This window comes from Grampus griseus, assembly GCF_964374135.1.
Source record: "Grampus griseus genome assembly, chromosome: 3".
NCBI classification, from domain to species: Eukaryota; Metazoa; Chordata; class Mammalia; order Artiodactyla; family Delphinidae; genus Grampus; species Grampus griseus.
In genome coordinates, this window is record NC_139019.1 from 169,269,544 (window position 1) to 169,296,133 (window position 26,590).

Consider the following 26,590-nt stretch of genomic DNA (forward strand, 5'->3'; position numbering starts at 1 on the left):
ACAAGCTGCTCCCTTGGGGAGGCTGCCTACCTCATTTGTTGTTCAAGTTACTATTGATATTTCCCTTACAAACTGTTTGTAATCGATATGCTAATTGATGCATATTTTATGTAAATGACACAAGTATTTATTTCTCCTCCCCCTTCCCCCCAACAAATTCCCCAATGGCCTAAGGGACCCTGGAAGCTGGAGGGTGGGTGGGTAGCTGTCTCAGCCCACATCTCTTAGGGATCTTTGGGGGTAGAGGGACAGTCTTGGGGGCAAGCAGGGAAAGGGGCAGGAGGTGGGTGTGGGGGATAGAAATCTGGAGACCTGGGAGAAGATTGAGTCCAAGACAGTAAACGAGCAAGATGGAGAGATGAAGAAGAGGGTGGGGAGATGGAGAAACACAGAGAGGATAGGAGAGAAGGAGAGAGGGAGACTGGAAGGAATGAGGGAGGAGGGCCAGGCAGGGGTCCCTTGCCCACCTCAGGGCGTGCTGGGGGCAGACCTGCTCCCCACCACACACTTGGATCAGTGGAGTGACCTTCCCACCTTCACTCTGATCCTAACCTATTGGAATCTTCTTGCAGGGGAAACTGAGGCAGGACAAGAGGAACCGCTGGCCTCACTGGCCATTCCAGGACAGGTCTGGGATGAGAACTGGCCCACCGCTCCACGGGATCCTGGAGGTAAGAAGGCTTCCTTGACACTTGCCTGGACCTTAGCCAATACTCCGTTGTCTTTACTGAGTGCCTACTGTGTGCCAGGTCTGTGTTGGGCAGTGCTGGGATCAAGACCAAGTGCCTTGACCAAGACAACTTGCGGTCTTTGAGGAACCAAGTGAATTCCGAAGTGGTCCCCACGGCCCACGAGGCCCTGCATGACCTGCCCCCCACACACACACCCTATCACCTCTTCCATCTCTCCCCCTGAATCAGGCTGCCCCTGTTCCTTCTCTAGCAGGTCAGGAATGGTCCTTTCCCAGGGCCTTGGCACTGGCCGTTCCCGCCATCTGGAGCTCCCTTCCCCCACATACCTGCATGCTTTTCTCCCTTACCTCCTTCAGGTCTCTGCTCAGATGTCACCTCCTCCATGAGGCCTCCCCTGACTACCTGCCTAATATCTCCCCCAACTAGGGCACTTCCCATTTTCTTTCCTTGCTTAATTTTTCTCCTTAGCACCATGTTGCTTCTTGTCTGTCAACCCCATTGGGACGTCAGCTCCAGGAGGCCAGGACTTCTATCTATTCTGTTTGCTGCTGTGTCCCCAGTGACTAAAATAAGCGGGGCATCCGGTAGGTACTCAATCCATACTCGTTAAATAAGTTCATCTTCTCCTGACCTGAGCTGTGAGCATTGCCAGGACAGAACCTGGCTCTGTCTTGGTCACCACTGTGTCACCAGCACTACCCAGCAGAGCCTGGTACACAGTAGGTGCTCAGTAAAGTTAGCTGAATAAATAGGCCAATGAGGGTCAAGACCTACGGACTCGGCTCTGCTTCCTGAACGCATCAGAGGGTTTGTAGCCAGAGCTGAGTTTGTCCCAGGCAGGTCCCGAAGGGCACAAGGAGCCTGGGCGTGGAGGGTGAGCTCAGGGCCCGCCAACTGCACCTCCACACACTGACGTCAGCGTCACTTGAGTCGAGAGCCTTGGTGGCAATGATGGAATCGCCACCACATGAGGTCATTCACACACACCCTCTACTGTCACTGGCTGTTTTTTTTTTTTTTTCCCCGTAACAGTTTTGATTTGATTTGATTTTTTTTGTGGGAAAATATACCTAATGTAATATTATTTTAACCATTTGGAAATGTTCAATTCAGTGGCACGAAAGACATTCCCATTGTTGTTCAGCCATCACCACTACCTAGACCCAAACTTTTCCACCTTCCCAAACTGAAACTCTGTCCCCATGAAACACTGACCCCCCATCCCCTCCTCCAGCCCCTGGCCCCCACCATCTACTTCCTGTCTCTATGGATATGACGCCTCTAGGGACCTCCTATGAGTGGAATCAGACAGTATTTATCCTTTCGTGTCTGGCTTCTTTCACTGAGCCGCACGTCCTCAAGGTTCGTCCATGTGGTAGCAGGTGTCAAATTAACTGCAGTGGCCACACCCATTCTACCACTCCATCACTGATTAAAAAATGAATTAACAAAAGGTCTCTTGGAGAAAAGGATATTGGCCAAACACATGAGGATCTTCCCAAGGAGAGGGAACAGCAAGTGCAAAGGTCCTGGGGTGGGGCTGAGCTCCATATGTTTGCTAGGCTGGAACAGGAAGCTCAGGGGAGGGTGGATATTGAATAGGGAGAATGTGACACTTTTTCACCTCCCTCCAAGTGATGCTGGCTTCCTGCCCTTTCTGTGCCTCAGTTTCCTATCCGCACCCAGGACAGACCCCAGGGAGCTCAAAGGTCCCTGGGTCCCTCACCACTTCTCCCTTCTGAGTACCAGGGTGCCCCTTGCCTCATTTGCATATTCAGATGAGGCCTTGGGACTGGGGGTTCTGGGAGGACCCTGGCCACACCCATGCCTTTCTGGGGATGTCACTGGTTCTGACCGGGAGGAAGCACTGTAATTGCTCTAATTTCCACTCACAAATCAGGCAGGGAATGCTACTGCTTCTCTCTCTACTGTTTCCCAGGGGTATGTCTGGCGCTTGGAGCTCCAGCCAGACACACGGTCAGCTCAAGCCACAGCCCTGGGTCCAAGGGGCTGCAGAGAGGGTCTCAGGCTGGACAGCCCCCAGCCACCCCCGCTGGCTGCCTGGCTGAATGCCTACTGTGTGCCAGGCCTGGCACTCACCCTCTCCACTGCAGTGGAGGGGGACTCGGGCAAACTCCAGGGCCAAGCATCCTGGGTTTAAATCCTTGCTCTGGCTCAAAATGTGTACAGTACCTGGAGCTATGCAGTGCACACAACAGGCACTTAATAAGTGCTCCTGAAGTTATTACTTCACTGGATACCTCTCCCCCAGCCTGAAGAGGTGGCCTCATGTTGCCCCATTTTGCTGCTGAGGGGACTGAGCGACCCTGGGCTCCTGCCCAGCTGGGCCTCAGTTTCCCCATCTGTACAATGAAGGCAGAGCTCTCAGGCCCCCACTCATTCATTCATTTGTTCAACACATTTGTTGAATGCTTACTGTGTGCCAGGCCCTGTTCTAATCGCTGGGGACACAGCCATGACCAAGGCAGACTCTGGCCCTGCCCTGGCAGAGCTGATTGCAGGAGTGGGGCAGAAGAGAACCAAATGGATAAAAGAAATACTGTTGGTGGGTTTCCCTGGTGATGCAGTGGTTAAGAATCCGCCTGCCAATGCAGGCGACACAGGTTCGAGCCCTGGTCTGGGAAGATCCCACATGCCGTGGAGCAACTAAGCCCATGCACCATAACCACTGAGCCCGTGCTACACAACTACTGAAGCCTGCGCGCCTAGAGCCTGAGCTCCGCAACAAGAGAAAGGCCAGGGGCAGCAAGGAAGACCCAATGCAGCTAAAAATAAACAAATAATAAGAATAAATTACTTATAAAAATTTAAAAAAGAACCTTCCAAGCTAGGAGGTCCCTTGGAAACAATTAAAAGCATGGGGTTCAAATTCCAGTTTTATCTCCTGGCTATGTGAGTGGCCAAGCCATTTCTCTCTGGGCCTCAGTTACCACACCTGAAAAATGGGACAATAACAGTAGTCATGCTCTAGAATCATGGGGCTACATACAGTAGGTGCTCCATAAATGTTAGCTCATCGTTATCATTATTCCTATATGCACAGAATGGGTCATTCTCCCAGCCCAGGGGTGCTGTGTCGTCTCTGGAAAGGGCTACACCCTCTCTGGGCACCAGGTCCCCCACATGCTCCAAAGGCCCCAGGACTATTTTTGAATCTGGAGAAGAGTCCCAGAGAGGAGCCCCTCAGCCTGCCCTGCGAGCAGGCAGGGGTCAAAGGGCAAGAGGCAGGGATGGGTCAAGGCCATGCCCCCCCCCCCCACGCACATGCACACACACCGCACCATGGGCTCTAGGCGGTTAGCTCTGCGGAGGGACCAGCTGGGCGGATTTAGCCAGCGCATCTGCCGCCGGAACAGCTGCCGTTGCGGGGGGGCGGGACTGGAGGGGGATATGGGACGAGGGAAAAATCTGTCCGAGGAGAATCGCGTCTGCGCTAACCAGCTGCAGGCTCAGACTGGGGGGACACCCCAAATCCGCCCGGACCCCGGGCCCCTCCCCTGCTGCGGTCGCCCCCACGTGCCTCTGGGGGGAGGGGGCTCGGGGAGGCCCTGACGTCACAGGCGGCTTCAGCCAATCGGAGCTGCCCTTTCCGAGACCCCCCGGAGATTCCCAGGCCGGAGCCGGGACCAGGGGCGCAACCGAGCAGCTAAGACCCCCAGCCTGGGCTTAAAAGAGGCCCCGGACCTGACTGGGGAAACCAAGGCTGGTACCCTCCAGGAAGGGGGCGCGGGACCCAGCTGACCCCTCCAAGCCTCTGCCCATCCGCCTGGCTCCAGCGCAACCCAGAGAGGGGCATTGGCCGGCGGGAGTCACACAGCAGGGCGGCGAGTCGGGGAGCCCTGATGGGGGGCGCGCAGGCAGCGGGGCGGGGTTTTCCTTCCCCGCAGGCGCCAGACACCAAGGCCGGGCTTAGCCTCAGCCCATCCCGGGGGACACAAAGGCCGCTTGACCCACTCCAGGTCTCCCCGGGACCCCTCGGACCCGGGGCCGCGGCCTGGACACGCAGGGAGGAAGGTGTTGGTGGCCGCGGGCACCCTCAAAACCCGCCCTGGATTCCTGCGGGTCGGAGCTGGACGGGAGCGCAGAGCTGCCCAACCTGAGCTGAGAAACTGAGGCCCAGAGGGGCGGGGCTTTGCTCAGAGTCACACAGCTTGGAGGGCTCTGCTGGCGCTGGTGACCTCGGGCAAGGCCCTGCCCCTCCCGGGGCCTCCTTGACTCACCCGGCGGGCAAGCTGTGAACTTCCTGCCACCCTCTTCCAGGTCAAGGCTCAGACAGTCAGGAGCCCAGGGCGGGGGAGGGAGCAGCCCGGTCTGACCTTGCCCTGGTCCGGGGCATGAAAGACCCATTCATGACTGCCGAAGCCTGGACGGCAGCTGAGCCGGCCCGCGGGGGTGGAGCCTCCCTCAGGGCCTTTGTCCTGGCGGGTCCCTCTGCTTAGTATACCCTTCCCACCACCCCCTGCACCCCATGTACTCCGCCAGATCTGTCTGTCGTCCTTCTATGGCCCCCACATCACCTCGTGGATCTCCTGGGCCGCACAATGTCCCCCATCTATCTCAGCAGGTATCTGTACCTTTGAGTTCGGCAGCCACTGATGCTTCTGTCTCCCCTGCTAGACTGTAGGCAGGAAGCCAGTTTGCCTTGCTGACTGCTCAGTCCAGGACCTGGCACACAGTAGGTGCTCAATAAATGTTTGTTGATGGAATAGGTGGCTGAGGAGCCCAGTCGGGCCAAGGCTGCAAGTGGGAGGGCACAGCACGTGGAAAGGTATAGAGGTGGGAGGGGAATGCAGAGCCTGGACACCAAGCTGAAGTGCTGGGACTTAACAAGCCCCCCATTGCCGGGCTGGCCTCAGTCTCCCCAGGGGGCAGGAGGCAAGGGGGTAGAGTCCAGACAGACACAGGCAGGTGCTTGGCTGATTTGCCTGGGACTCTGGCTCAGCCGGAAAGCTTGTCAGAGCAAAACCATGGGCAGGAAGGCCTGGCTGCTGGCGGAGGTTTGCGGTCGCCAGGACGGCCCCTGGGCAGCTGCCGGGGGCCTGGAAGAACCGGGTTGTCTCCACGGATGCCAGGGAGGCTGCAGGTGGCCCAGGATCCAATGTCCCACTGCGTGTGTGAGCCACTGGGAAGCCACACAGCCTGCCTGAGCACCCAGACTGCTGGGAGCCCTGGGTGGGACTCAGCGGGCAAGGCACGCCCCAAAGGTGCTTAATAACCAAAGGCAAGAGGATTTATGCAAGCTGGTGGACCTCTCTGTGCCTCGGTTTCCCATCTGTGGGAGCCTTGTGCGGCTGCCCTGAGGACTGAACAATGCGATTTATGCATCAAACATAAGCACACAGCAGGTGTGCAAGAATTGTCACTTAGATAAATACACAATAGTAAAACTTTTATGGAGCACCTCCTGTATACTGGAGATGCCGGAGGGACCGGGACAGCGTTCAGCGCAGTGGGGGAGACATACACAGTCACACCCATATGGAGAGGTGCTTTGGACAGAGAGGGACATTGAGGTCCTGAGAGGAGCTCTCTTTCTAAGGTCACAAAGGGGCAGGGAGGTTACAGGGAGGTCTCGGAAACAGGAAGACCAGTTTGTCTTGGAGTCCCAAAGGCAGGGGGCCAGAGTGCTCCCCACCGGCTGAGGGTATGCTGCAGCCCCCTGGGAACCTCTTTTCCCGTCAGGCCCCATGGGCGCTGGGACAGAAAATAGCCATGGTCTCTGCAGCCAGCTTGCTCTGTTCAAATCCCAGTTCTGCCACTTTCCAACTGGGTGACCTTGGACAAGACGCCCCCCATGCCTCAGTTTCCTTACATGTCTACTGAGTCTTGTTTAATATAATGCTTGTGGTTTGAATAAATGTCCTCATATATGAAGAGGGCCATGTAGACCCCCGGAGTTCCTGACGCCGCAGCATCCCCACGATCCCCGCGGATCCGATAGAGGATGGATTCTGGGTATGCGGGACTGGCCAGAATGGACCGGGGCAGTAATTTGGGGAGGGGAGCGGCGATCAGGCCCTCCACCGGGACAAAAGCAGGGTACCTTCTCTTAGGTCACTCCTCCACCCTCCACCCCCGCCCCCGCCCCCAGTGCCGCCGGCCGCCCACCTGGCTCCGCCCTCCGTTCCGCGCCGCCTTTGCTCCGGGCCGGGTTTTGCGCGGCTCCGGCCCGGCTTGGTAAGGGGGGGGTTGCCGGGTGAGGGGGGGGGCGGAGGTGGCAGAGTCGCGAGTCGCAGCGGCGGCCGCGGCGGGCAGAGGAGATGCGGCCGCGGCGCGCCCCCGGTCCGGCCGCCGCGCAGCGCCCCCCCCGGAGCCGACGCCAGCGCGCCGGGGGCCGGGGCTGAGCCCCCTCCCCCAGCGCAGCGCAGCGGGCCCGGGGGCGGGGAGAGCGCGCGCCCCCAGCCCCCCTCCCCACCCCGGGATGCCTGGCTGAGCCGGCCGGGCCGGGACAGGTGCGCGCACGAACCGCCCCCCCCCACCCGCGCCCTCCCGCCCTCGAGCTCCCTCCCGCGCACTCGCGGCGGCCGCGGCTCCGAGGTAAGCGCCCCGGGGCGTCTGCAAGAGGGGGGGCTGGGGAGGCGCTATCCCGGGGGTGTCTGTCGGCACGCAGCTGGGGGCTGAATCGTTGGCTGGGGTGGCCGGGTCAGGCGCTATAATGGGGGGCCTGGGGGCCCCGCCACTGCGAGGGGAATGGATTAGGGCCGGAGAGGGGGTTTGTGGAGCTCTGTAACGGGAGGATCTGCCGGCAACGCAACTGGGGAGGGGGCTGGATTTTAGGGGGGTCGCAGTATGGAGCGATATAATGAGGGTCCAGTAACAACGCTTTCAAGGGTCTGGATTTGGGCCTGGGGCGCTGAATGAGACTCCATAATGGGGGTGTTTAATGGCACTGCAGCTGGGGGGGCCTGGATTGTTGACTGGGGGCCTGTATGTGGAGCTATAATGGGGGTTCTGTCGGCACCGCAACGGGTGGAGGTTTTGTCCGGGGGGGCCGTAAGAGGCATAATAATGGGGGCTCGCGGCTGCGCCGCTGGGGAGCTGGATTTGGGCCCAGGTGGGGGTTTCAGGGCAGGCAGGGGGCCTGCTGGCCGAGGGTGGGAGGTGGTGCTGGGGGGCGGGGCCCTGGGCGCTAAGTCGAGGGCCCCCCGGGGCTGGTGCGGTGGTCCCGGCGAGGTGAGGCCCCTCCGCCCCACTCCTTGGTCCAGCCGCCGCACCTTGGGCGCCCCTGAACGAGTCCAGGGCCCGGGCCGCGGGGTAGGGGCCGCGGTGGGGGGAGAGAGTCAGCCGGTCCTGTTCCCCCCCCATGCAGTGGGAGCCCAAGGGTTCGGGGCCCCCCAAGAGCTGACAAAGGGACAAAGAAAGCGTCTCTCTCCGAGAGCGTTGGGAGGGGTGGGGGGCGCCGAGTGTGGCCCCCTCCCGTGGGCGCTGATTGGTCTCCAGGGTGGGGGTCACGTGCCCCCTGTCCCGCTCTCCCCCTCGGGTGCCCTCCGAGTTTGGGGCACCTCCGCCCTGCTCTGCCCCTGACCAGACGTGTAGACGCTGAAGCTGGGAGTTTTTGCAAGCGTCCTGGGGCTGGGGGCGATTCCCAGACCCTCAACCCCTGTTTGGCCCTGTCTGGCTGAGGTCTTTGGCATCCTCCCCCTTGAGGCTGTCATCTTTGACTCCCAGACTGGAGGGGAACTGGGGCTTGGGGTTAGGGGATTGGGCCCTTAAGTTTTGGGGGTCTCTTTTGGGTTTAAGGAGGAAGGGGGGGACTAATGGCTGGAGCTTCAGAAAAGCCCCCCCCCCCAGTTTGCAAAATTGCATTGCTTCATATTTTTCTGGGTTCCCTCAGCTTCTCAAGGGTACAGCGCACTCTCCAAAATCAAAGTTCAGTACCCCCGGGGCATCCCTCCCCTACAGACGCTGGCCAGTCCCTTTCCCATATCCTAGTAGATATGTTTTCTCTCAAGGATGAAATTTTGAAATTTTTGAATGTATCTGAGCAATTGCTGAAACTCTATTTAGACGGAGTACAGGGTGTGGGGAGAGGCTGGGAGTCATAGGTGGGGTCAGTATTCTCCTGGGAGGGGGTCCTGAGCTCTTTGGGAAGGTAGCTGTCCCTGTGGCACAGAGGACCTTGGATATTGGGTAGGTGGCAGACTGGCAGGAGACTCGTTAAACTGTAGCGTGTCCACCCTGAACTGGCCCATTCCCAAGAACAAACAGGGAGACTGAGGCCCAGAATGGGTGGAGAGGGAAGCCAGGCCTCTCCACTGCTGGGGCTGTTAGACGGGGTCAAGGGGGAAAGGAGCCTCCACACCTGCTGAAACCCAAAATGCCAGCCCAAAGGTTTCCTTGGAAACCCTGGCTCCCCACCCAGCCAACCTGGGCAGGGCAGAAATTAGACCTGGAGCTTCCAACGCCCCACCCCTCTCTAAAAAAAAAAAAGCATCATAGAGAAGGCTGGGGCCTGAGAGGAGGGGTGCTGCTGTGTGGCCTCAGACAGGTCTCTAGCCCTCTCTGGGCTGCGATCTCCCCAGAAGGTTTTAGGACCTGAGTGGAGGGAGACAAGGCAGAGAGAGGTCCCAAGGAATACCCTGGATTTGTAACCTCTCCCTCCAGTCCCCACCTGCCTTCTGCCAGGGCTGAGCACCCATGGGGCCTAAGGGTCCTGTCGCCTCCTCTGCTTTGAGGTGAGAGCACGACTCCCAGCGGAGGTATTGAGTCACCAGGGAGGGGCCATTCACTTCTGTCCTCTGGTCAAAGAAGGTGCTGGAGATGTGAGCTGCAGGAGGGTTTGTCATCTGCAGTGGCTGCCCAGGGCTTGAGCCGAGATTTGCTGGGGTTACCGGGGGCTGGACCAGGAAGATAGAAATCAAACTGTCCTTGCAAAGGTGACCCTGACGTCAGCTGGCGGGACAGGTAAGCTGGGTCCCCCGGGGCTGAAGGATGTGCCAGTTGCTGCCCATCTCCCGGGAAGGAGGGTGTCCCTAACTGACCCTGTGGTGTGGCCCTGTCCTGTGTGCACAGCCCTTTGCCAGGTGATGATGGGGAACCCAGAGAGGACTCAGCCAGGGTCAGGACAGGTGGAAGCAGGGATGCCAGTGCCAGCATCCCCTGCCTGGAGGAGGGGATGCTGGCACTGGCCTTGAGGGGTGAGAAGGCGGTTTTGCCAGGAGGCGGGGGGGACAGGGATCCCAGGTGGAGGGAGCAGTGGGGAAAACCACGGAGGGGTGTGTTGGGGGACTCCTGAGTGACTGGGCTATTTTAAGGGTGGGAGACAATAAGCAATGAGGCCTGAGAGGTGACAGGGGCCGCGGATGCCAAGCTGGGGAGCAGGCTTTATCCCGAGGGCAATAGGGAGCCATCGAAGATCTTAGAGCAGGGGAGGGAATGGGCCACGTTTCGGACCTTGAGCAGCCATGGGGAAGGATAGCTACCAGGAGACAGGTTTTCCAGAATGCTGGAAAAATGTTTAGGATACAGTGATTCCAAAATTCTAAGCCATTTAAGGGGCTGCAGATTCTCAGACTGATTCATCCAAGACCCAGTGGTGATTGGGGTTGACCGTGGGTGGGGCCTCATTTAGCAGAAACAGGGACACTGAGGCTCATGGCAGCCTGGGAGGGGGCCCCGGCCGCCTGCCCCACATCCCGTGGTCCAATTATCTAGGAGGCGGCTTCAGGGGACAGACCCACACGCCAGATACCCCCACCATTGTGATCGGTGTAGGTTTGGCTTGCCAGAGCCAGGGTTTGATGTGTGGCCTGAGAGGTCTGGGCCTGAGCCACATAATTCTCTCTTATTATCACAGTCGTTCATCACCTGCCCTTGAGGGATGTCCAGATGAAGTGGCAGGCATTAGAATGTGCTAAGGAGGTGACTTGGGAGGCCAAGGACCCCCTCTTCCATCTCTTTGGGCAGGGATACAGGGGTGGCCCCCTACCAGCCACCCTTGAAGCTCCTTCGCTGGCCCCAGGGTCCAAAGGTGGTAGCCCCAGGGCCTGCTGGGAGGGAAGCCCAGTCTAGTGAGGACTACATTTCCCAGGGTGCATTTTGTCCCAGGCTGAGCCTGCCTTCCAAGGGCTGACCTAGGAGAGAACTTCCCAACTGCAGGATCCCAGAGAGGATTGTGGGTACATGGGTTTTCAGGAGGGCCCGGGGGAGACCTGGTCCAGAGTGGTAGGGAAGGTCAGTCACTAAACAGATGCTCCCAGTGGCCTCTGTGTGCCTGGCCCTGGGCTGGGTGATGCTGGGATCGCAGAGAGGGAGATTTAGCTCTAGTGCCTGGTTGGCCCTCAAGGGTCTTCCAGGCTCAGGGAGGGGAAACAGGCAGACCCTGGCCCTCTTGGCTACATGGGATCAGAGTTGGGGCAAAATGGGGCTGAGGAAATCTGGCTCTTCCCAGTGGATCAGAGAAGATGCATCGAGGATGGGCATTGCCTCTAGGACCATGATGGATGTGTAGGAGTTCACCAGGGGGAAGCGACATGTTTTCTGATAGTTTCAGAACCTTCTCCCTTTCCTGAAGGCCCAGTAAGAATCCCCTGGGGCAGTTGAGACAGCCCCTCTGAATTTTTGCCTTTAGAGATTGCCACAACAGTTGGGTCAGACTTACCTGGGTTGGAATTCATCTCTTCATTCACTCATTCCCTCATGCCGCCTCTCTAAGCCTCAGTTTCCCCATCTGTGAAACATGGATGCTATTCTCTCTCCTTTAGGGTTGAACATTTAAACAAGAGGATGCAGGGAAAGTGCCAGGTCTGGACTTGTTCTTTTCTTACTCCGGAAAAAGGAATAATTTTGAAAAGCAGAAGCTTGTGGCCTCTGGTCCTGATCTCATTGAGAGCTGTGGGGTCTTTGCTCTCATTTCATGAGTTGACAGATATTTAATGACTGCCTACTATGTGCCAGGTGCTGGGAACCCAGCAATGACCAAGGCAGAACAGGCCCTGTCCTTGCGAAGCTCACACTAGATGGGAACATGGACACTAACTCAGGAAAGAAAGTGAATCGAGTATAACAAGTGCCCCAAGGAATGACACTGAGAAGGGCGGGGCTGTTTTAGCTGATGATGTCAGGGAGGGTGTCTCTGAGGAGGTGGTGTTTGAGCTGAGACCTGGAAAATGAAAAGGAGCCAGTCATGCAGAGAACTGGAAGAGCCTTCCGGGCAGAGGGCACAGCCCATGCAAAGGCCCTGGGGCAGGACCATGCACGGTGTGTTGGAGGAACAGTGAGGAGGCCCCTGTGTCTGGAGCAGAGGGAGTGAGGGGGAGAGAGGGAGGAGGGGAGGGCAGGGAGTGGACGGCGCAGGTCATGCAGGTCCCTGTGGGCCACAGGGAGGACTTGGACTTTTATCCCAGTGAGGTGGGAGCCCTGGAGGACTCTGGGCAGAGGAGAGGCGGGGCCTGACTTAAGTGCTCACAGGCGCCTTTTGGCTGCTGCAGGGAGCAGACTGTGGGCAGCAAGGGCCAGAGCTGGGGGACCAGGGTGGAGGCGTCTGCGCTGGTCCAGATGAACCATGATGGGGGCCAGCCAGGGTGAGGCAGTAGAGGGGAAAAGAAGTGGGTGGATCAGGATAGATTTTGGACTTACTAGATGTGGGGGACTGACAGCCCCTTTCTCTGGGGGCACATAGTGCTAAGGTTAAGAGTGTGGTGTCTGGACCATATGGCCTGGGTTCAAAAACCAGTCTGGCCTTTTCCTAGCTGTGCAACCTTGGGCATATTACTTGCCTGCTCTGGGCTGCCTGCAATTCCTCACCTTTAAAATGGGGAGGAAACCCCTCCTACCTACCCCACCAGTACTTTCTGCAAAGCCCTTTGCACAGGGCTTGGAACACAATAGGAGCTCTATAAATGTTTGCTGTTATTTCCCTTTGAATGTCTAAGTCCCAGGGTCTGGGAAGAAATGAGGCACAGATTGGGGTTGCAAATTCCCCGAGGTCACCCAGCAAAACGGGGGCCCCTGTCCCCTCGCCGTTTTGCTCCATTGATGCACAGTTCTCACGCCCCGGCCCCCAGAACCCACGTCACTCTGCCAGCATCTCCACCATTCCTGAGCCCTGACTCACCAGGACTTGTGGTCCTCTAGGACCCCAGGACCCATTTCCCGCCTTTGTCTTCTTCAAGTTCATCGCCAGGTCTTCCGTTCCCAGCAGCACTTGGCAGGGCCCCGCCTGCCTCCCGCCCAGCATCGCTCAGCGGTGTCCCCCTCCAGACCTGCCTTTCTGGTCTCATCCCACTTGGGGATCCCTGTGGCCTCCCAGACAGGGCCTCTAGAGAGGGACAGTGACTGGGGGACTTCTGGTTGGGAGGATCAGCCTCGGGGAGAGGAGGGCTCCCAGAATCCCAAGTGAGAGGGGCCGGGCTCACCATCTTCTGCTTCCTCCAGATTGAGGACCCCAAGGGCAGGGACCAGATCTGTTTGCCCTCCCTACAGTGGAGCCCCCTAGAGCCGAGCCTTACTCCCCTCTGTCTCCCAAAGCTGGGTCCCAAGAGCAGCACCCTGCTCTTCTGTGTTTCCTCCAAATTGTGGTTGAGACCAGGGTACGTTTGCCCCCAGGCCGGCTCAGGGCCCCCCACTTGGGAATCTGTGGGCTCCTGACCCCCAACTCCCAGCACCATCCCAGATTCCCTAGGAGCCCCCAGCCCCCTCGAGTGGCTCCCTCCCAGGCCCCCTAATTACCCGCTGGGTATAAATGACACTTCAATTTCCTCGGAATGGTCGCCGCATCACCAAGAAAGAAGCGCCCCCCTTCCCCATTCCTAATTACAAGTTGCTGCTTCCGATTTGCCTCCTGGCAGCCCAATTTCCAAACAGTGATTAAAATTAATTACCCAGGAGTGCCCCCTGTCTGTCTGGCTGGGAGCCCCGGGGACCTGTCCATGTCCCCCACTCAAGGTCCTGCTTCTGACACCTGGTCTCCCCACTGGCTCTCTGAGTGGCCTGGCACTGGGGCAGCCTCTCTCTGGGTCTCTGCTTGCGTATCTGCAAGATGTGCAATTAGGCTGTGCAGCCTCGTTGACAGATGGCACATTGTGGGCACTCGGTAAATGACAGTAAGAGGCAGTTTAGCCACGTGGCCTGGGTTCGAATCCCAACTACACCCTTCTGTGCTGTGAGACCTTGGCCAAGTGTCTTAACCTCTCTGAGCCTGAGTTTTTCCCTCTGTGAAATGGGGATAATGGTGCTGGTCGCTGCCTCATAGGGTTGGCGTGGGCAGGAAACCAGTTCAAACATGTGAAAGTCTTGGTCGAGCAGCTGGCACACAGTAGGGGCTTCATCAAATTTTAGCTTAAATCCCTGCCCTGCTGGGCTGCTGTGGGGTGCACCGGGGAGTCGACTCGGGTACTCTGAGCACCATCCTCTTTAAACGAGATGCTCAGCATTAATTGGGTGCTTACTGCATGCCCGGCTCTGTGCATGGTCCCGGTCAGGGCTGAATCCCCGGCCATGTTGACACACGGTAGGTGCTCAGGAAGTCTGGAATAAACAGATCTTTGTAGCTCTTTCATAAATTGGATCTTTTTGTGGGACATTCATTCAGCCGGTATTTGTTGAGTGCCTACTGTGCACCAGACCCCTTGCCCCCGTGGAGCCAATGTTCTCATCCCTGATTTACAGAGGCAGAAGCAAACCCAGAGAGGGGAAGGACGTAACCCTGGGCCGCACAGCAGTCAATAGTTTATTAAGCACCTACTATCTGGAGCTTATTTACCCATCATGATAACCCGTTGGGGATGGTTATCGTGCTCAAGTCACTGATGGGGAAGCTGAGGTTCCGGGAACCGAGAACACAGGGAGGAAGGCTGAGGACCAGGAGGATGTGCTGGCCGCCTCCCAGGCTGGGGAGGGATGAGTTAACCAGCGTGGTGCGAACGTTGCGGGGCGAGGGAGCCCCTCTCCTCAGCGCCCCCGTGGCCTGGGCCCCAAGGGACTCTCTCTGGCTACTCTGCCAAGTTCCTAGACAGCCCCAGAGCCCGGCTGGGCTGCGCTGGGGGCAACTGAGGCAGGTGGAGGAGGCAGCTGTAAGCAGAGCTGGTAACTAGACCTGGACGACGCAGGGGCCCGGCTGCCTCGCCAGGTTACTCGATCCCCTCGGGGACGCCGGGCCCCGGAGCTGGAATCCTGGGGCGGCTGGGCTGACAGGAGCTCCTTCCATGGAACTGGAGACGGGCATCCCGCCCCCATCCTTACCACGGCAGATGGAGAAACAGGGGCTCCGAGCCTGGCCTCGGGTCACTGAGTCACCTGCTGTGGTATGGAGAGGCCCAGAGAGGGCAAGCTGCTGGCCCAAGGTCACCCAGCAAGGTCATTTCACAGAGAGTAAACACGTGTGCCAGGCCCTGTTCTAGTGCCTTATTTTACAGATGAGAAAATTGAGGCTCTATGTCTTGTCTGGAAAAGGGGGAAAGTCCCAGGGCTCCTCTCTTATGATATGGCAGCCTCCCCGCCCATCGGCATCTTCTTGCTGTTCCTCTGATGGTTCCAGCCTCCAGGGCTTTGCCTTTTCAGTTCCCTCTCCAGGAGCTCCCCTGACCACCAGCCAAAGCAGCCCCTTTGCCATCACTCTCCATCATTCTCTGCATTTTCATCTTCAGGCTTCGATATTATTGTCAGAAGCTGAGTTCTGTTTTCTGGTAATGCGTGTACCCCTCTCTCCCCACTGGACTGGGAACCCCCCAAAGGCAGGGCTTTGCAACTGTCTTGGCCATCGCTGCGGCCCCATGCTAGGAACAGTGTCTGGCACACAACTGGTGCTCAGTAATTGCTCATCCAATGAGTGAATGAATAGCTTCCAATTTGGGGTACAAAGAGCCAGAGTTGGTCACAGATGCTCCCAAGTTGGTGAGGTTGGGTGGAGCTGAGGGCGGGGTCATGGCTGGGGGAGCCCGGGGAAACGGAGCTCCCCAGGGAAGGCAGTTAGAGAAGGCTTCCTGGAGGAGGGGGCATCCCCTGTGTAGACTTTTTTTGGGGGGGAGGGGGCTGCACCTCACGGCATGCGGAACTGCCCCGATCAGGGATCTAACCTATGCCCCTGCCATGGAAGCATGGAGTCTTAAACACTGGACTACCAGGGAAGTCCCGGGACTCAGCATTTATAACCGCTCCCAAGTGAGGCTGCTGCTGCTGGTGGTCCGAGGACCATATTTGAAGTAACAGAGGGTCTAAGAGGACCCTTTGAGAGTGTGACATTGGACCCCAGGTGGGAGGTGGGTGGGAGGGAAGGGGTTGCTAGAGTCCAGGGAGTGGGGGTGGAGACCTGAAATAAGGAGGGAGCCATGTGGGTATCTGAGAGAAAAGGCTTTCAGGAGTGAGGAACAGCCCGTGCAAAGGCCCTGGGGCAGGACCGGGCCTGGTGTGCTGGAGGAACAGTGAGGAGGCTCACGTGTCTGGAGCAGAGTGAACGAGGGGGAGAGAGGAAGGAGAGGACGGCAGGGAGGGGACAGGGCAGGTCGCGCAGGGTCTTGTTGGCCCCAGGAGGACTTGGATTTTTACTGGGAGGGAGGTGGGAGCCTTGGAGGGCTGTGGGCAGAGGAGGGGCGGGGCCTGACTCGGGTGCTCACGCGCGCCCTCTGGTGGCGGCTGCGGGGAGGACAGACTTCGGGGATGAAGGGTGGGAGCTGTGGACCGGGTGGAGGGGACCGTGGGGTCCAGGCAGGAGATGCTGGGGGCCGACCAGGGAACAGACTAGAGAGGGGTGAGAATTCTGGATGAATTTGGAAGACCCCACAGGACTTGCTGGCATTGGATGTGAGGGTGAGAAAAGAAGGGGCCGGTGCTGAAGGGAGCTGGTGGGGGTGTGACTCCCAGGTGGGGCCTGAACCATTAGCGGAGACAGGGAGCCTGTCCGTCAATAGATCAATTTGGTCTATGCGTTCAGCACCATTCCGGTGAAAATCCCAACATGTTTTATGTTTTATGTTATTTGTTTTGGAACTTACCAGCTGATCCTAAAATGTATGCTGAAGCCCTAGGGTAGCCCAGGTAGCCCTGGCCAGGTGGGAAAAAATGTTCCAGAAGGAAATTTGAACTTTTGACGAAGTTAGAGTAGCTAAGGCCATATGGTACCTGGGAAGGTCGATGGGAGGGCGAAGCCAGGTGGCCTGGGGGGAGTTTCCATCCCTGCCTCAGTTTCCTCATCTGTATAGTGGGACTGTACCAAGGCTTGGAGTGATGGTTGGGAGGTCAGGCAGAGAGGCCGTGCCACAGCGCGAGCCCTCCCGGCTGGGGGTGGACCTCTGTCTCTTTATGACCGTCCCTCCCACCCCCATGTTCATGGATGCACGTCTCCAGGGCTGCAGGCAGGCAGACACATGGGTGCCCTGCACGCCAAGGGGTGCACACGCTGGCCACGCAGCCCCGGGGTTGGGAGGTAGTGCGGCTCCCAGTGACCAGGTGCCAGGGCCGGCGGTGGGGCCACTTCCAGGCAGGTGGGCGCCGGACAGCTGCTGGCAGAGACGCCTCGAGTTTCATGGAGAGAAGCAGATGGTCTTGGAGGGGCGGGAGAGGTGCCACCTCTCCGATAACCCCAGGTCAGGGGGTAAACTGAGGCCAGGGGCAGTGGGTTGGCCCCGACGTGACCCAGACTCCCCCAAAGAGCATGTGGGGTTCAGCTCTGCATGATTGTCAAACTAACAAATGTCGATTGAGCGGGTTTCAGTCTTGGCTCCACTGTTTCCATTTGGGCAAGTGACTTCGCCTCTCTATGCCTCAGTTTCCTCATCTGTGTAAGGGGCACAGCACCCACCTCTCCGATGTGTTGTGCGGATCAAATGAGTTCATTTAAGTCCTTGGGACGGTGCCTGGCACATCCCAAGTGCTTGGTGTTTGCTACTTTTATTCTTTATTGAGCTTCTACTGAATGCCAGGCCTTATGCTGGGCAGTGGGGACACAGTGGTGGCCAAGACAGACTCAGTCCCGCCCTCTCGGGGAGCTCAGAGTCCAGTGGGGAAGATGAACGGTTAACCAGGCATTTGGAAGATAGGGTGAGCAGGGCCCTCCGGCACAGGCAGGCAGGAGCCCAGAGGAAGTCAATCCGGGCTGATCTGGGGAGTCTTCCTGGAGGAGACGTCTGAGACCTGACGAGCGAGCGTGTTCACCAGGTTACTGGGAGCAGGAGGAAGGTGTTCCAAGCAGAGGGAACAGCATGTGCAGATCCTCAGAGGTGGAGATGGAAGGGAGGGGACTTCATTTCAAGGGCACTGGGGAGCCATAGAAGGGTTTAGAGCAGACGTTCTCAGCTGGGGGTGGTTTTGCCTCCCAAGGGATACTGGGCGGTGTTTGGGGACATTTTTGGTTGTCGCAATTGAGGGATGCTCCTGGCATCGAGTGGGTGGGGGCCAGGAATACTGCTCCACACCTGGCAGCGCCCAGAACCTCCCCACCCCAAAGAATGACCTGGCCCTGAATGTCAGCAGTGCCGAAGGGGAGAGACCCTGGTTTAGATCAGGGAAGAAACAAGTGAGATTTGGGTTCTGGAAAGATTCCTTTGCTACCTTGAGGAGGATACTGAAGGGGCGGGACTGGAAGCCAGGGGACCAGGTAGGGGGTGGGAGCTGGGCTCTGGGGCCCTCAGGGCAGGGGAGGGACTGGGAGGCCGACACTCTTGTCTTTGGCTCAGGAACAATGGGGCTGGTAAGAAAAGCCCAGTTTGGGTTTCAGGGTTCCCAGGGTGGTTCTGAGGGGCTGGGGGCAGCTGTGGACAGAGGGAGGACAAGAACAGCTTTCTAGCCCCGAGTTGCTGCATCACAAAGTTATGAAAACCAGGAGAAAAAATGAGCCGTGAGGTCGCATCCCGAACTGGGGCCTCAGTCTTCCCATCCGTGAACTGGGTGTTAAATAACTGCTGGCCTCACTGGGTTGAGGGATGGCGGAACGGGTGATTATCAATCTTGCCGTGACCATTCGTACGCTCAACCCCCAGGAGCAAAATCCTGGTAGCAGAGAGCCCTGGGTTCAGTCCAGCTGCTACATCCTCTCTGGTGGGTCATGGCCCCTCAATCAGTCCCTCAGTTTCCCCATCTGCCAAATGGACTGAATGTTATACCAACCGTACTAGAGCCATCAGGGGTCTCCGTGAAGCAATTCCTGGAAACCACCCAGCCCGGCCTCTGGTACTCAATATACCAACAGCAACAACAATAATAATTAGCATTTACTGAGCACCTGCAGCATGCCAGGCACTTTGCTAACACCAACCACAGGCCTGTGAGGTCAATACTGTTACCATGCCCATTTCACAGATGAGTAAACTGAGGCCCAGAGGGGTGGAGTGACCTGTTCAGGGTCACACAGCATGTACATAGCAGAGCTGGGATTTGAACACTTATGGCCTTGGAGCCCCTCCCCTCACCACAATGCTGCATGGCCCACGAGTGGAAGCTGTTGTCCTGAAGTTTCTGAAGTTAAAAATTATTCTGGGGTGCTTCCCTGGTGGCGCAGTGGTTGAGAGTCCTTCTGCCGATGCGGGGGACACGGGTTCGTGCCCCGGTCCAGGAGGATCCCACGTGTCGCGGAGCGGCTGGGCCCGTGGGCCGTGGCTGCTGAGCCTGCGCGTCCGGGGCCTGTGCTCCGCAGCGGGAGGGGCCCTGGCAGTGAGAGGCCCGCGTACCAAAGGAAGGAGAAAAAAAAAATTATTCTGATAAGACATGGGGTAAAAGGCACAGAGCACCACCTCACACCCATTAGGATGGCTGCTATCAAAAAACAGAAAATAGTGTTGGCAGGAGAAATTGGAACGCATGCGCAATGCCAGTGGGGATGTAAAACGGTGCAGCCGCTTTGGAAAAGAGCGTGGCAGTTCCTCCAAAAGTTAAGCGTAGAATCACCATACGATCCAGCAATTCCACGCCTGCATATACACCCAAAAGAATTGAGAGCAGGGTCTCAAAGACCCGTTCACAACATAGCCAAAAGGTGGAAGCAGCCCCAGTGTCCATCAGCCGGCGAATGGATAAATAAAATGTGGTCTATCCACACAGTGGAATATTACTGAGCCTTAAAAAGTCAAGGTATTCTGACACTCATTACAACATGGATGAACCTTGAGGACATGATGCTCAGTGAAATAAGCCAGACACAAAAGGACAAATACTGTCTGATTCTACTTGTGTGAGGTCCCTGGAGGAGTCACAGCCATAGAGACAGAAAGTAGATGGTGGGGGCCAGGGGCTGGGGGAGGGGTGGGGAGTCAGTGTTTCATGGGAACAGAGTTTCAGTTTGGGAAGATGAGAAAGTTCTGGAGGTGGATGGTGGGGATGGTTGCACAAGAATGTGAATATACTTAGTGCCACTTAAAAATGGTTAAGATGGGGCTTCCCTGGTGGCGCAGTGATTGAGAGTCCGCCTGCCGAAGCAGGGGACACGGGTTCGTGCCCCGGTCCGGGAAGATCCCACATGCCGCAGAGCGGCTGGGCCCATGAGCCATGGCCGCTGAGCCTGCGCGTCCGGAGCCTGTGCTCTGCAACGGGAGAGGCCACAACAGTGAGAGGCCCACATACCAAAAAAAAAAAAAAAAAAAATGGTTAAGATGGCAAACTTTGTTATACATTTTACCACAATGTTAAAAAAAATGTTTAGGGACTTCCCTGGTGGTGCAGTGGTTAGGAATCCACCTGCCAATGCAGGGGACACAGGTTCAAGCCCTGGTCCAGGAAGATCTCACATGCCGCGGAACACCTAAGCCTGTGCACCACAACTACTGAGCCTGTGCTCTAAAGCCCACGAGCCACAACTACTGAGCCCACGCACCGCAACTACTGAAGCCCACGCAGCTAGAGCCCGTGCTCCGCAACAAGAGAAGCCACCGCAATTAGTAGCCTGCGCACCGCAAGGAAGAGTAACCCCCGCTCGCCGCAACTAGAGAAAGCCCAGCGCCCAGCAACGAAGACCCAACGCAGCCAAAAATAAATAAGTAAATAAATAAATCTTAAAAAAAAAAAGAAGGCACAGAGCAGACAGAACACCAGAGGCGGGGTGCCCCGGCAGGTGTTGTAAGGAGGAAGCTTGTAGGCTGGGGTAGGCAGCAGCGGGGCTGGTGATCCCGTTGTGGGTCTTGAATGCAGTGTCTGGGGCCTGGCTCGGGGGTCGCTGGGAGCCACGGGACGTTGCTAAGCAGGGGAGGAGCCGGGGAAGGAAACTCTTAAGGAAGTAGAGCCAGATCCGCGCACACGTGAGATCCTGGCGTCCGCTGAGTCACAAATCCTGGAAGTTCAGGGTCACAGAGAGGAAACTTCGCTGTTCCACGCAAGGCCTTCCTGTTTTTTGGCCCTGAATCCTCAGAGGCAGGCGTTCCAGGGCCAAAGTTCCCGCCTCGCGTCCACCTCCACGGGTTCGGGATCCCCGCACCCCAAGGCTGGGGCAGGGCTCGGAGATGTACCTGCTGCTCAGACGGGGAAACTGAGGCACGGGGCTTGCCCAGAGGCTGCGAGTGTCTTCTTGGGGCCTCCGGACTGCTCTCCTTCTGGGAGGGGCGTGGAGGGCTGGGTTCCAGAGGGTGAGTTCTGTTCACACCGCCCACCAGATCATCACTTGGGATGGGTGGGGGATGGTCTCCACTCTACACACCTGGAAGTTTCTCCAAATTCCCTTGAGCGGGAGCGGGAAACAGGCCCCCTGAAGAGGTCGTGAGGCTCCTGTCACAGAGGTATTCCAGGAAAGGACAGAAAGGCTGTTATCGGGAAGGAAGTCAGACTTACCGGGGCCTCTGAGGTCCCTGGCCAGCTAGCATATTCTGCTATTCTAAAGTACTGCAGTTCCCAGATTGTGTTTTATAAAATTCCAAGAGCCTTCGAATTTTTGGTTTTTGAGACCTTCATTTTAAGGTTTTTGTGTTTTAACTCTAAGAATTCTTTTTTTTTAATTAATTTATTTATTCATTTATTTAATTTTTGGCTGCATTGGGTCTTCGCTGCTGCACGTGGGCTTTCTCTAGTTGCGGCAAGCGGGGGCTACTCTTCGTTGCGGTGCGTGGCCTTCTCATTGCAGTGGCTTCTCTTGTTGCGGAGCACGGGCTCTAGGCGGACGGGCTTCAGTAGTTGTGGCACACGGGCTCTAGAACGCAGGCTCAGTAGTCGTGGCGCACGGGCTTAGTTGCTCCGCGGCATGTGGGATCTTCCCATACCAGGGTTCGAACCCTTGTCCCCTGCATTGGCAGGCAGATTCTTAACCACTGCGCCACCAGGGAAGCCCCAGTTCTAAGAATTCTTAAAACATATGTTTTGAGGTTGAAGTTTTTATAAATACATGTTTTGAAATGTTTATCTATTTTTTAAAAATAAATTTATTTATTTATTTATTTTTGGCTGTGTTGGGTCTTCGTTGCTGCACACGGGCTTTCTCTAATTGCAGTGAGCAGGGGCTACTCTTCGTTGCGGTGCACAGGCTTCTCATTGCGGTGGCTTCTCTTGTTGCGGAGCACGGGCTCTAGGCACGCGGGCTTCAGTAGTTGCAGCACGTGGGCTCAGTAGTTATGGTTCGTGGGCTCTAGAGCCCAGGCTCAGGAGTTGTGGCGCTCGGGCTTAGTTGCTCCGCGGCATGTGGGATCTTCCCGGACCAGGGCTCGAACCCGTGTCCCCTGCATTGGGAGGCGGATTCTTTTTTTTTTTTTTAACATCTTTATTAGAGTATAATTGCTTTACAATGGTGTTGTTAGTTTCTGCTTTATAATAAAGTGAATCAGTTATACATATACATATGTCCCCATATCTCTTCCCTCTTGGGGAGGCGGATTCTTAACCACTGCGCCACAAGGGAAGTCCCTGTTTATCTATTATTATTATTAATTTTTAATTTAAAATCATTTAATTTTTTAAATATTCTCGTGATTATCCTTGTGTTGTTAGAAACTGTTTCCTGAGCTTTCACTAAAATGTGGTCAGAAAGTTGTTCTGGTAATTAATAAGTGCTGGTGTTATTGTTGTTGCCATGATTGTTGTTATTTTTAAATGATTACCCCCCAATGGGGAATTTTTCTGGAAATCGAAGGCCCCGCCGCCGCGGCTCTCGAGCCCCCTCTGCTGGCAGCAATGGGGACTGCAAGCCACACGGCTCACCGCATGGCCCCTCGCTCGCAGGTGTCACCTCCTGTCGCCCTGACCTCGCCATGCGGACCCCGCGAGCGCCCCCTCCCCGCCCGGCCCTACTGCTCCTGCTGCTGCTACTGGGAGGCTCCCACGGCCTCTTCCCCGAGGAGCCGCCGCCACTCAGCGTGGCCCCCAGGGACTGTGAGTGGGGGGCCTGGAGAGGGGGAGTCCCGAGGGAGGGTCTTGCTCCCCAGCTGGATCTGCTGCCCCCTCCCCCGGGGGCTCACCAGGCCAGGCTCACCCTGGCCCTGAATCACACCCCTCCTCGTCCTCTCCCCAGACCTGAACCACTATCCCGTGTTCGTGGGCAGCGGGCCAGGACACCTGACCCCCGCAGAGGGCACCGACGATCTCAACATCCAGCGGGTTCTGCGGGTCAACAGGACGCTCTTCATCGGGGACAGGTACGAGGGACTGTCGGGCAGAGCGTGCAGGGTGAGGTGTGGGGGAGTAGGTGGTAGCATTTTAGGGAGGTTTGCATGCTGGGGCCTGTTGTTTGGCTGGAGTGTGAATGTGTGTCCCTGGGGTGGGATTTTTAAGGGTGCTGAACTCTGGGTGTGGTTGGAGCCCAGAGCTTGCTATGATGTGTTACCAGGTAAGGACAGCTGTTTGGTCAAAATTCACTGGGTGCTAGAGGGGGTGCTGAAGTGGCCCCAAAGGCTTTTCTGAGAAGGTGACATTTGAGTTGAGAACTGCTGAGGAGCCAGCTATAAGGAAATCTGAGGGAGAGGGAGAAGTCAGGGCATAGGACACAGCCCGTGCAAAAGTCCTGGGGCCGGACTCTGCCTGGCATGGTGGAGGGATAGCAAGGAGGCCCGTGTGGCTGGAGCAGAGTGAGTGAGGGGGAGAGAGGGAGGAGGGGAGGGCAGGGAAGGGACGGGGCAGGGAGAGCAGGGCCTTGTGGGCTGTAGGGGAGGACCTGGGCTTTTACCCCCAAGGGAGGTGGGACCCTGGAGGGCTGTGGGCAGAGGAGGGGCAGGACCTGACTCAGGTGCTCACAGGTGCCCTCTGGTGGCGGCTGGGGGAGGACAGACTGTACTGGTGAGGGCAGGAGCCACTAGACTAGGGCAGAGGGGACAATGCTGGTCCAGGTGGGCAGTAATGGGGGCTGAACTAGGGTGGTGGTCATAGAGGATGTGAGAAGTGGGTGAACCCTCGCTAGATACTGAAGGCAGAGGTGACATACTGGGAGGGAAGGAGAAGGGAGTTGAAGGTGACTCCCACGTCGTGGGGATAGAGTTGCCTCAGCCGAGATGGTGGACAGGGCGGGAGCAGATTTGGGGGATGGTCGGGTGCCGTGTGGCCAAGCTGAGTGTGAGACAAGAGTATGAGACACCTTTGAGCCCCCTCGTGGAGACCTTGAGGGTTAGCTGGACCCCAAATCTGGAGCTCAGGGGAGGCCCTGGCTGGAGACAGGACTGTGGGTGTCATCCAGGCAGAGACGTGGTTCCAGCCCTGAGAGTGGACAAGGCGGCCCAGGAGGGGTATGGATGGGGGAGGGAAGAGGCCAGAGGACCCAGGTGTGGGCCCACCAGGGAGAGAGGAAGGGCCCGGAGAGGTGGGAGGGAAGCCAGGAGAGTGCAGGGTCCAAGAACCCAGTGAGGATGGAGTTCCCAGGACGAGGGTGGACTGGCCGGGGGAGACGCTGTGGAGAGGGGGAGGAGGACAGAGAAGTGACCGCTGGACTTAACAGGGGCCAGTGACCTTGATTAGGGCAGTTTCTGTGGCATGGGGGGAGCGCTGAGAGCCTGGGAGAGACTGAGGGGTGCTGAGACGGGGACAGCGGATGTAAAGGCATCAGACAGTGCGTTGTGTTGGGTGTAGGCCATGGGGTGTGTGAGCGTGAGGTGGCGTGGTAAGGCATGTGGGGTGTGCCAGAACCCGTGGCTCACTTTAGGGCACGAGGAGGCGTGTCAGGGCATGCACATGCGGAGCTGCACGTGGCAGAGGCGCTGGCACGCCCCTGTTTGGCACGTGTTGGCCTCACGTCTGCTGTCAGAATAGTGGGCGGGGAGGGGAGGCTCTCCGATCTCATTAACTACACCCCTCCTCTAGGGACAACCTGTACCGGGTGGAGCTGGAGCCCCCCACGTCCATGGAGCTGCGGTACCAGCGGGTGAGGAGGGGGTGCAGGAGGGAGGGGAGGGGGCAATTCTTGGGGCTCCCGCCAGGGGGCCCGGACACTGAGCTGGGGAGCAAGGTGGATTCGGGCCTCCCTAGCAGGGTTCCTAGGGCTGTCAAGGACTCCGCTCACCTCACCAGCTCTCTGTGTCCCAGAAGCTGACCTGGCGCTCCAACCCCAGCGACATCAACGTGTGTCGGATGAAGGGCAAGCAGGAGGTAAGTGGGCCCTGGCCACGCCTCCAACCACGCCCCAATCCGTCCTGGCCACCCCCCCCAGGGCAAATCTTCTGCTTTCATTCTATGCCAGGGCCCTGGTGTTGCCATGGCTAATCCCAGAGCCTGGCCACAACCCCAAGGTGGTCCTCTGTCGTGGCCGTGCCCTTAGCCCTCGTCTTGCCATAGCTCCACCCCTTCAAGTGCCCTATTTCCCTGTCTGGGCCCCTGCCTTAGTCATGGCCTCGCCCCCAGCCGAGTCCTAGTTTAGCCCCCTGATTTTGCCATGCCCACATCCCTGGCCCCTCCTTGCAGGCCCCGCCTCTTTCCTGACCCCGCCCACACCCGTGACCACACCCACCCTGGCTTCTCTCTTCCCGCCGCCCCAATCCAGGGCGAGTGTCGAAATTTTGTAAAGGTGCTTCTACTTCGGGACGAATCCACCCTCTTCGTGTGTGGTTCCAATGCCTTCAACCCCGTGTGTGCCAACTACAGCGTGAGTCACCGCTCTTCGAAGCCCTGACTGCCCCAGGTTCAACCTCCACGCCTTTGCTCACTGGCCCTCCACTGGTCATGCCCTATCCCCAGGCCACATCATCTCCTACAGGAAGCCTTACTGGATATGCCCTCCCAGACCCCTCACCCGGAGCTCCAGAGGAGTCTTCCAAAGGAGGCCTGTACAGGCTGCAGCAACTTAAACTACAAACCAGTTATAGGATGAATTAGGATCGATTCAGACCCATTTATTACAGATCAGTAAATTGAGTCCCAGAGAGGTTAAATGACTGACCAAGTCACACAACATCCAAGGTGGCGCCAGGAGTCCCCTTGGAGGGGGTGGCTGGGGGAGCCAGGGGCTGCTAGGTATAGACAGGAGCTCTGTCACTCAGTCCCTGTCCCCCCGCAGATGGACACACTGCAGCCCCTCGGGGACAACATCAGTGGCATGGCCCGCTGCCCATACGACCCCAAACACGCCAATGTTGCCCTCTTCTCTGGTGAGTGCCCCCAACTCTGACCATCTGATGGGGCCCCAGTCCACAGCAAGACATGGCATTTTCCACTCGTGGAGTCAGGTCATTTAGAAGATGGCTGGGAGACCATCTCTCCAGCTATGAAACAGGCAGAATCTCAAGGGCAGGGCTCAGCCGAGGTTGGGGATGAGCTGAGGAGTTGGGGCTCAGCCCGGGGCTTAGGGCTCACTTAGGCTCAGGGCTCAGTCTTGAAGTCAAGTTTTGACCCACCCAGCCTCCGGCCTCTATGATCTAATCTCTCACCTGCCTCCCCCTGACTCACCCCCATCCAGAAGGGATGCTCTTCACAGCCACCGTTACCGACTTCCTAGCCATCGACGCTGTCATCTACCGCAGCCTCGGGGACCGGCCCACTCTGCGCACCGTGAAACACGACTCCAAGTGGTTCAAAGGTGGGGCGATAGGGGCAGACCTGGTAGGGCTGACATTCATCAA

The 26,590-nt window shown here is 57.6% G+C and overlaps 1 protein-coding gene across 3 annotated transcripts in view; it reads left to right on the plus strand.

Moving 5' to 3' along the window:
• Nucleotides 1-575: 575 nt before the first annotated feature.
• The window catches only part of SEMA6B (semaphorin 6B), a 33,093-nt gene continuing 7,078 nt past the window's right edge, over nucleotides 576-26,590 (plus strand). The window contains exons 1-8 of one of the 3 annotated variants that reach the window (XM_082650920.1): nucleotides 576-671; nucleotides 22,776-22,925; nucleotides 23,065-23,188; nucleotides 24,840-24,900; nucleotides 25,062-25,124; nucleotides 25,516-25,617; nucleotides 26,029-26,119; nucleotides 26,428-26,547. In XM_082650920.1, coding sequence (XP_082507046.1) covers nucleotides 22,805-22,925; nucleotides 23,065-23,188; nucleotides 24,840-24,900; nucleotides 25,062-25,124; nucleotides 25,516-25,617; nucleotides 26,029-26,119; nucleotides 26,428-26,547 — 682 coding nt within the window. In that variant the 5' untranslated portion in view covers nucleotides 576-671; nucleotides 22,776-22,804. Of the gene's footprint in view, nucleotides 672-7,165; nucleotides 7,251-21,120; nucleotides 21,197-22,775; nucleotides 22,926-23,064; nucleotides 23,189-24,839; nucleotides 24,901-25,061; nucleotides 25,125-25,515; nucleotides 25,618-26,028; nucleotides 26,120-26,427; nucleotides 26,548-26,590 lie in introns of those variants that run through there. The other 2 variants (XM_082650918.1, XM_082650919.1) reach the window with 2 other exon arrangements.